Source organism: Labrus mixtus, chromosome 2, assembly GCF_963584025.1.
Source record: "Labrus mixtus chromosome 2, fLabMix1.1, whole genome shotgun sequence".
NCBI classification, from domain to species: domain Eukaryota; kingdom Metazoa; phylum Chordata; class Actinopteri; order Labriformes; family Labridae; genus Labrus; species Labrus mixtus.
The window spans coordinates 23,607,663-23,617,516 of record NC_083613.1 but is presented as its reverse complement, the minus strand read 5'-3'; the positions used below and the strand labels follow the sequence as shown (position 1 = coordinate 23,617,516).

The 9,854-nt window shown below is 41.0% G+C and overlaps 1 protein-coding gene across 1 annotated transcript in view; it reads right to left on the bottom strand.

Moving 5' to 3' along the window:
* Positions 1-9,854, bottom strand: part of znf827 (zinc finger protein 827) — a 52,381-nt gene that overhangs the window by 4,299 nt on the left and 38,228 nt on the right. The window contains exons 10-13 of the mRNA XM_061057270.1: positions 8,894-9,065; positions 7,961-8,127; positions 3,609-3,818; positions 2,521-2,698 (exon numbers count right to left, since the gene is read on the bottom strand). Coding sequence (XP_060913253.1) covers positions 2,521-2,698; positions 3,609-3,818; positions 7,961-8,127; positions 8,894-9,065 — 727 coding nt within the window. The remainder of the gene's footprint in view (positions 1-2,520; positions 2,699-3,608; positions 3,819-7,960; positions 8,128-8,893; positions 9,066-9,854) is intronic.

Sequence of the window (9,854 nt, the reverse complement as noted above, 5' to 3'; positions counted from 1 at the left end):
AGTTGAAGAGGAAGTGTACCTTCAAAACCACTTGACACACCTTGAAATTGAATAACACAAAATGATGAAGAGGAGAAGAGCAGGTAAAGAAAAGGTTGGTTGATGTACAGGTGTGTGTGCTCATGGTGGTATGTGTGGCACTTTAATGGTGGGAGAATTAAGGTGATCAGGTATATATGTGGGGGAGGCGGAGGAGGAGGTGGGTGACAGGCTGGAGAAAAGATTGGAGCAGTAGGACATGAAGGGAAATGAAGGAATGGAGTGGCACTTACATTTAAATAGCACCTTTCATCTGCTCTGGGCCCCAAAGCGCTTCACAAACCCTGCAGAACAGAATCACCTCAGAAAAACCTCGAAATGGTCAAGGCCCTCTCTGCCTTTCTACACACTCCTATATATATAGAAATACACTTCACATTGCTCAAGTGTATACACGTGTGTGTACTGGTCGAGGAAAAAAAATCTTTACAGGGACCCTGAAGTCAGAAAATGCAGGCAATAGAGGAGTTTATCTAAACAGTGTTTGTTCTTTAGGTCCGTTAACTCATTCATGTCCTGTTGGACTAAATTCAGCCTGCTTTGGAATTCAAAGGAAATGTGGTTTACACAAATTAAAGGTCTATGAAAACATTGAAGGATTGAAATAAGACCCACATGTGCAGACATAAACAGTACACCAGAAGAGGTTAATACAGATTTAACTGTAAGAATATCAAAAGGAGCTCACGTCTACAGTCTGTTAAATGCTAGCTTTAAGAATTAAATCTGGCTTCAAAATCAGTAACACCAGACAGATGAATCTATAAAAACACCTAGCAGCAAATCCTCAAGTTGGTATTCAAAGATGCTGCATGAAGCTACAATGGGTCTTGTTGTGTTTTCGCTCTTAGCCACACATGTTGTATTTAATATAAGTCCATGTAACTGTGTTTGGAGCTCCTAGCTTTACGTTCAGTGTAATGCTTTCATTGCAGACATTTAAACAATCCTAACTCCACTGATGGCGGCACAGAAATAAGATGCAGAGTACAGATCTTTGTTTTATGACAAGATGAGGGCGATAATCGATAATAATGATACTGGATGGTTCTGCACATGCACAGGCTGGAGTCATGAGAACAACTCAAAAACAGGAAAATGGCTTTGTGTGTTACTTCAGATGAATCAAAATGCTAATTTTACATTTCTCACAATTCTCCTTTAAAATGTGGGAAAATATATTTTATAGGTTATTTCATCCCAAATACTGTCACCTGCCACTCTTAAGCTTAATTTATGCAAAAGAACAACCTAAACTCAAATACTAACATCATCAGATAGTGGTGAGGATGCTGAGATCAACAGATGTGCTTTATGTGAGCCTGACAGGCCTGAAATGAGACATAAACGAGTCACAGTACAACAAAGGCTCCTGTGGGACTGGAGTATGGTGATGGAGAGGGAAGCATGGGAGGAGGCTATTCAATATTTAAAAAAAACATGGCTGCCTCGTGATGATTTGAATGTTTCTAAATGTGGGGTTTGAAATGTTTGGGATGAAAACTACAGTGGGAGTTATGTTTGGAGACTGAAATTCAAAGCTTTCATCTCTTTCCACAGAATGCATGCTGTGTTTTAGATTGAATGGGGTGTAACACTGAAAGGCATGCTCTAATTTAGGTATCTATTATGTCATTTATTGCATGTGTGCACTTCCTTCTAAATGATTATCTTCTAGGAGTGTGCCAACAGATTTTATATAATACCCAGCCCAGTGGGTCTGTCTGCATGTGGGGAGGGGGAGGGAGAATAAAAGGAGCTTTCTGGAATGCAGGTTCCATCAGATATTTTTCTTTGGCATGGCTGTTAGCTGTGGGCAGTGGAACAACAGACCCTGAGGGGAAGCCCATTTCCATCTCCCTTCTGTTCATAGCAGCCACTGCAGACCCGCAGACCACTGTCTAATAAGTTAGACCTGCCAAGCGAGGCTGTCGAGCAAAACTGCAGCTTGTGTCGTTTCATTTGCTGGCTGCAGATAATGGACATTAAAGTGAGGTTAACTGATTAGGGACACACGACTAGAATTATCTTCAAACAGATCAAGTGTCTGTGCTTCTGTCTTGTTCATGAGCGTTTACAAGAGCCATCTTTCTGAATGTTAGAATCTGATCTATGACTATGCCAATCAGCTTTTTATACATGATATGATGCATGGTTCTGTGTCCTCTAAGTTCATCGTTTTACAATAAATAAGCTGAACTGTATTTTGCCATTGTGTCTGAACTTAATTAGATGGCTCGACATTATTATCACACTGAACAATAGTATGCACTTACGAATAGTTTCCAGCTGCACACTTCTGTCTTTGAATCCAATCAATAAAATCAAAGTTTAAATATGTTGTTTATTGCTCACCCCTCGAGTTACTCTACAAATATCTGTATACTACATGTGTTTTTGTAATGGACTGATAGGTTTAGGGATGAGGGAGGGGGAGGATGGGCGGAGTTAGGAACCTCTGTCTGTACTTGCTTTCCTTACTTGAGCCCTCCGGAGGGGACGGTGTGGCACTTCTTGTGCTCCAGCAGCTGCTCAGGCGTCTTAAGGAACTTGTGACAGACGTCGCACTCGAACATTCGCGTGATGAGGTGGATCTGGAGGTGCCGCTCGTACATGCTACGCGTCTTGCACACAAAGTTGCAGAAGACACACTCGAAGCCTGCGAAACGTAGAAAGGGAGAGGGTGAGTTCACACCGAGTCTGTTTTAATGAGTTCATACTTGATCATTTTGTCACAGAGTGTGATTGTACTCATCAGGCTCAGCATGACTGAAATCTCAAGAATTATCTGAGATAACCGAAACAATGAAATACAGGAAAAGTCTGCTTTAACTATGCATACACACATATTTCAAACGATTAAGCACGATCCCAGCTCCAGGAACTTATTTGGATTTCCATGAAGTTCTAGGACTCACAAGGGATGGATTTAAAAAACAAAAAAAGTTAAAAATGATTTCGAAATGAACGATTTGAGGATCTAAAAACAACGGCTCCTAATTGTCCGGTAGTGAAACCTCATCATGACTCCTTACAGGATATTTCTCAGACTTAAGAAAGCTCCTCGAGAGTCATAAAAGACATTAGCCTTTATTCACAGGATGTGTAGGCCTGATTAAGAATAGTAAGTAAGCTAATCATTATGTGTTAAATGCTTTTGCTCTGTTAAGATAATACATAAGAATAAAAAGGCAAGCTAACAAGCAGTGTAATGTAATTAGGACTGATACATAAAGAACAGGGGTTACTGTACTTTACACAGACTTGACGGCCATGAAAACTTTAAGCTAGAACAGTTTGTTTTTGTTTGAGGCTCTAAATTCTTTGAGGAAGGGTCGGCTGGTTAAAGGTAATATTACAAACTTGCATGTACCAATTCAGGATTTGTATCAGAGTTTGATGACAGTGAGTTTTTCTGTGACTTTTGAATCAAAACTGCTCAGCTAACTGGGAGAAATGTACAACAGAGAAATGTATATTGTAGAAGAGCATCACTTTAGATGCCATGTTTTTAGAGACTTTGAACAACAAAGTTTTATTTGGTTGTAACATTTCACAGAGTTCCTTGCCTTTGTCAGACTTGTCCTCAGTTCCTGATCCCGAGTGGCTTCCAGAGCTGGACTGGCTGCCTGCGGAGGAGGGCGGGGCAAGCAGGCCCCTAAGTTCTTCATTACCGTGGGTGAGGTCTCCGCCCTCCGAGCTGTTGAGAGAGTCACTGAGGGCAGAGAGGGACGAGGAGGTGCTCTTGGTCTCACTGAGGGGACTTCTTGAGTTCAGACCTGAAGGAAGAGGACAGAAATACATCTTTATTTCATGAATTATAGAAACGCTGTGGAAAATGTACAAGCTCGATCTAAAGAAAACCACTAACAGCAAACCTGCATTTCAAATTACCGGTTTTTAAGGACCCCTGCCTTATGTACAAGACACACATACACACTACACACACACACTCAGACTGAAGCAGCTCTGGCTGAGGCCCTGCTGCCAGTCAAATCAAGATGCAGTGTGCTTTTATTGATCCCCTTCTCTAAGTCGGCAATTCACTGCGAAGAGAGAGGGAATTAAGAAGGGGAGGGGGCGAGCAGGAGGGAGGGCTGAGGAGCGTGGGTCATGGCCGAAGGAGCTAAGATGGCGGGAGCATCTCAGGGCACAGCTCAACAAAGGGCATTCACTCAGGAGGGAGTGAAAGGAGGGAGAAAAGGGCTGCACGGATCCTGAAATGGTTGACCTATCTTTTTCTTTTTAAGACAGGCCCACACACGCAAACACACAGCGGTTTAAACATACAGGAAGGTAGGCATGCGCAGCAAACACATGGAATATATGAAGAGACAGAAGATGTGATTAATTACCTCCAATCACATCTAAATATTCCAGGGTCATTCACAGCAGCACTGTAGCAGCCTTTTGAATACAGCATAGAGGCAGCTTTTATGCAGCTCCTCCGCTATTGTATTTAACATACACTTGCCTTTTATTACAATATACAAAAGACTAATGCCACATACAGTAAAAAAAAAAAAAAAGGAGGAAAGAAAGGAGACACTCTGAGCCAGTGGGCCTTGACCTTGAACACACCTTAAGTATAAATTACTATGTTTTCTCTTATACCTAGCAGCTCTTCTGTGATTTTTCAGCAACACTAACGATGTAGGAAGAATAGTAATCAGCCAAAATATCAGGGAAAGGTATTACCACCTTGTCCCCCTATACAGAGGGGCACACAACCAAACATTTCCCTCATGAGGAGTCCAGTCTTCAGGAGGGGTCAGCTTGAACTCTGACACCTGCTGAGCTCGGTCATCTCACCACCGGGTGTGTCGACATGGTTCCCCGGATAACTAACCTTTTACAGTTTGCCAGAATTAACTCAAAGGGCATCTACCTTTCCCTCCGAGGTAAAAAAAAAACAAAACACTTTAACAAACAGGGCTAGACCTTGGCAGATAATTAAAAGCTCCACTTATAGAAGGTAGAGTGACTGCGGTGACTGTAAGCGGCTCTCCTGTAATTTCGTGTGCTTGGCGGTGGTGTCCATCTTGTGTGAGACTGAGATAAATGCCGAGTCGGGTTGAGAGACTTAAAAGATGGCCACAGCGGCATCGTAAACCAAGCTCGCCTCCAAAGGACCCAAGGCCTATTGATTTTTTCCCCTCAGGCACGATAAGGGCCAACCTTCTCAGATAAACAAGGCCACTGTGGCCTCTGAAAGACCCCTCAGCTGTCTAGGCTGGACAATCCCACCCACCCACACATAACACACAACAAGCACGCACCCAAATACACACATCTTGAGGAACAGTGGACGAGCAAAAACGTCAGCAATAAACTGGACAAAGCTGTTTTAGACCAAAACACTCATATCGACCACCGGGGGTTCACTCCAGCAGCTTTAAAAGTCCAAAGAAGGTCGACTGGAGGAGGCTAGGTTGTGAAACCTGATTCTGCTGCTTGTCTTTCTCTGTGGCCTCTAAACTTTAAACAAACTACAAGTTTAGGAAGTCAAAATAACGGTTACATGTTTAAACTAGAAACTGTTTTCGCTGGTAACTTTCACAGTAGAATATTTGAGGTAATACTCTTTTAAGGACAGAGATGAATGTTTGTTGTGTTGGTTCTGTATTTGTGGACAAAAAAACTATAAACAAAATCCTTAGTTGATTACACCAATCAATAAATAGTTTCAGCTACTTTAGCATTACTTGTCTGATAACATTTTTCATATTGTGAAATATTCTTTGTTGTTACACTGTTGGTTGGATGATGTAATGAGTGTCTTTAGGGACTTGAGTTGGGAGCCCGTGGGTCGCCGGTTCAAGTTCTGATGCGGACCACAATATGGTAGTTGATCTGATAGCTGGAGAGTTGCCAAGGCAACTCCCGAGCACTGCCGAGGTTGCCCTTGAGCAAGGTACCGCACCGGCAATAGCTCTGGTGCGCTCCCTGCATAGCAGCTCTGAAATCTCTCCACTAATGCATTTCCACAGGTCCTGTTTGTACATGTTGGTATTTCAGGCCTATGTGTGTGAGAAGCATGTCCCTCATAACAGTGTGTAAACTCCCTTAGGGATTACCGGTAATAAAGTACCGGTATGTAAAATAAAAATAACAAAAAGGGATAAATACATTAAAAAAAGTGCATATAAGCCATAACTAAGTATTATGACTATCTGCTGTTCTTCATGTTTGACACTTTACCTGTGGTTGCTACATATTTCTCCTGAATCTAAAATAAAGAGCATTTTTTTATTATGACCACTAAATTGGACCCGGTTTATCGCAGGTTAGCTCATAGCTTGAGCTTCATCTGACCGCATCATATTGGTGTGAAAGCATGGCTGTTAATCTCAGGCCCTTCATCCAAAAGGTAAAATGTACACGATGAGTGAGAAAGTGTTGCTTGTTGACATTTCATCACTTTTCTTATTCATTGCAATAAATTCAGCCTTTTCGATGTGTTTATTGCAAAAAGCTCTTACTGTACCCCAACAACGATGATTGTGATGAATTGATCTAGTACAAACTGAACAATGACGTGATAATGATCTGCAGATAATGAATATAACATGTATATGAAAGCCTTGTTGGACTATTTTTAAAGAGACTATCACTCTGTTAAGCTGAAAGTCGTGTCTTCAACCTTAGCCATTGTTTAAATTTAAACCCCATGTGTTGGAGTAGAGAGCCAAAACTATTGAAAATGTGTCACTGTCCAAGCACTGCACTGTTTTTCTATTCTGGGACGTGAACAAGAGCCACAATGTGTAAGCTACCACCCACTCTTAACATGTGAGAGTAATTTTTTTGAAAATAACTCCATAAATCATTTTTTTCTAGAGGTTGAATCATGATCTTTTCTACTAGTGAGGAAATATTTGAGGACTCTGGATGAAGAGCAGAAACCGAAACATGTTCCTACTGCTGATTCATTCATTGTCAATCAACAGTTGAAATAGGCAACTTTTACATTTAATTTTTTTTTTTTCAAAGTGCCCGATTATTTCATGTGTAAGCTACTTCTAGAGATTCACTGATTTTCTTTTGTTTTATGAAGGTAAAACATTAATGCTTGGGTTGGGCAATTTATGGACATGCATCCATACATTTCATTTACTATATTTTCCCATGATAACATGTCATACATGCTTGTATTCTCAAGATCTTAACTTATTTATTCCTTTGAAAAATAAATAAAAAATCTGTGGCACACTGAAAATAACTTTACTGTATATTATTGTGAGCAAACAACACGTCTCGCTTGTAGCTTCCTCAGGTTCACCCAGCCAAAAAGAGTAAAGTTATTTACTGTGTGCCACAGATTTTTTTATTTATTTTCATTGTATGTTCCTGCAACCGTGCACACCTGAGAACATATAGGCTGTGTACGGGGTACCCTGTTGGCCATTTCCTTATTTTGTGATAAAAAAGCTGGTTTCCCCATTATACAGAATTATTTGATCTCATTATTTCTTGATTACAAAGTTTGTAACCAAAAAGATGAGTTTTCTGGTAACCTAGAGAAACAACAATAGGTTCTACACTGTGATTGGCCGGACCTGACATGCCATTCTAGCATTGCCCTCACTGACTTCAGTTAAAGCGTGTTTCTATGTATGTTTTGAGCTCTAATCACTCTGGAGATAAAAGATAGGTAAGTTAAGATCTTGCAAAAAAACAAACACAGAAATTATTACATGGGAAAACAGTGTAAATAAAATGTTTGGATGCATATCTGCTTAGGGCTTCTGTAGCTTTCTGCCATTTTTTAAGTAAAAAATATAATTTATTGAAAAAAAAACCCCATTAGGAATAATAGATAATGTTAGTTGCACTACATTACAACAGTACTTATAAGACTGTATCATCTCAATGTAGTCACAAGGAAGGACGCAGCCATGCATCCTCAGAGACTCCGTACCTGCATGCCCCGTACTTATGTGGCTCTTCATGTCGTTCTCCTCCATGCAGACATAGTCACAGACGCTGCAGCAGAGAGAGAACATCCACTGCTCCTTGTCCACATGGAGCGACATGTGGCTGACAAACTGGGCGTTCAGCTCCGTCTGGAAATCGCACACATGGCAGCTGGACAGAGAACAGAGAGGAAGAGAAGGGAAGATGGTGAGAATAACAGGGGGAGGGGCAGGCAGCTTTAGTGTTACATTATGTCCGCATAAATTGGTAAGTGGCACAGTGTGGATATTCTAATTTGATTAAGATGATTGAAAATGACACACTGCAGACTTGGTGCTATTTCACTCTTTTCACATCATTTGCCACATTCAAATGATTAAAGCAATAGTATGACATTTTTGAGTAATACAGTACATGCTTTTCTTTTCTTGTCCACAGAAGATCTTGAACACTTTCATTTCTGTTCAAAGCTAGAGCCACGAGGCAGTTAAACTAGCTTAGCATAAAGACTGTAAGAAGGGGAAAGCAGCTAGCGTGGCTCTGCCCGATATTCAACTATTCATACGCCAAGAGGTCTAAGACTCACAAAGGAGTCTTGTCTTTATGCAGAAACTACTGGAAATGAGTTGACCCGAAATATTAAATAGTTCAGCACATAACTCCCAAGCAAATGTAAAAACATTTGAAAACTTGGTATTGATTTTCTCTTCTTACTTTATTCAAGAAAGCAAATAAGCATCATTTAGAGTTAAATCACTTGAAGAAACAAAGGAAACTTTAAAAACAGACTTCTGGAAAATTCTATCTACACACTTTTCAAAAAATAATTGGGCATCGAGCATCAGAAAAACTATTATAAACTATTATTTCAACCTCCGACATTGCATGGGTCCTTCTGAAAAGAGTCAGTGGTTGTGTTTTGGTGTGTTATCAGTACCTGTAGTAGTAAGGGCAGTTCTTTCGCTCAGCAGAGTCGACTGTAACGGCGCTGACGATCTGCTCAGCATCTGTGTTGACCAGCTTGACAGAGTGGATGGTCAGGTGCTGATTGAGGTTAGCCCTGCACTTGGCTGCATAAGGACACAGGTGACACTTGTACTTCCTCTCTTCTGCAGAAGACAACACACAGACACAAGACCTTGGGTTACTGTATACGTTACCTAAGGTGATATTTCATTAAGTTGCGCTCATCCTCTCAGCCTTTAAAGAGAGCTTAAACCTAATTACTCAATGCCTAACCCTGCCTCACCTTTGCCTGACCCCGACTGTAACTCTGATCCTGGGAAGAGGAGGAAAAAAAAAATCACCTTCTGAAGCCTGAGAAAACTCAAGCTTTCAGGGAAGAACCTGGACAACCCTGTGAATGCTTTAGGATGTTGCAAATATGAGGCTGGTCTGCAATAAAATAAAATCTTAATTAATGCAAAACCCAATCTTTCCTATTATCCCAAAACAAATCTACATAACAACTCCTATTCTCCCTCTAGCTCCCCCTTAAACACAGACACACACTTGTACACACACCATTTGCCCCAAGGACATGAAGCCAGGCAACCTTTATGTCGCCGGGGAAACCAAAAAGACCATCACACTGACATATGCCCCTGCTTCTGCTCTCTGTGGTGTGGCCAAGCTGTTCGCAGCCAACACTCTCAGATGGTGTGTGTGTGTGTGTGTGTGTGTGTGTGTGTGTGTGTGTGTGTGTGTGTGTAGTGTGTGCATGCAAAATGTGAGAGCATGTCCAATTGTGTGAGGGCATTTTGTACACAATCTCCATTTGTGCACTCAATGATTTGGTCTGCAGTCCAAAGTAGGTTGCATTAATTTCTAATCGAGTGTGGATTTTCTTTAACAAAAATTGTTAGCAGTCTATTTTTAATTTGAATTCCTAATGAGAG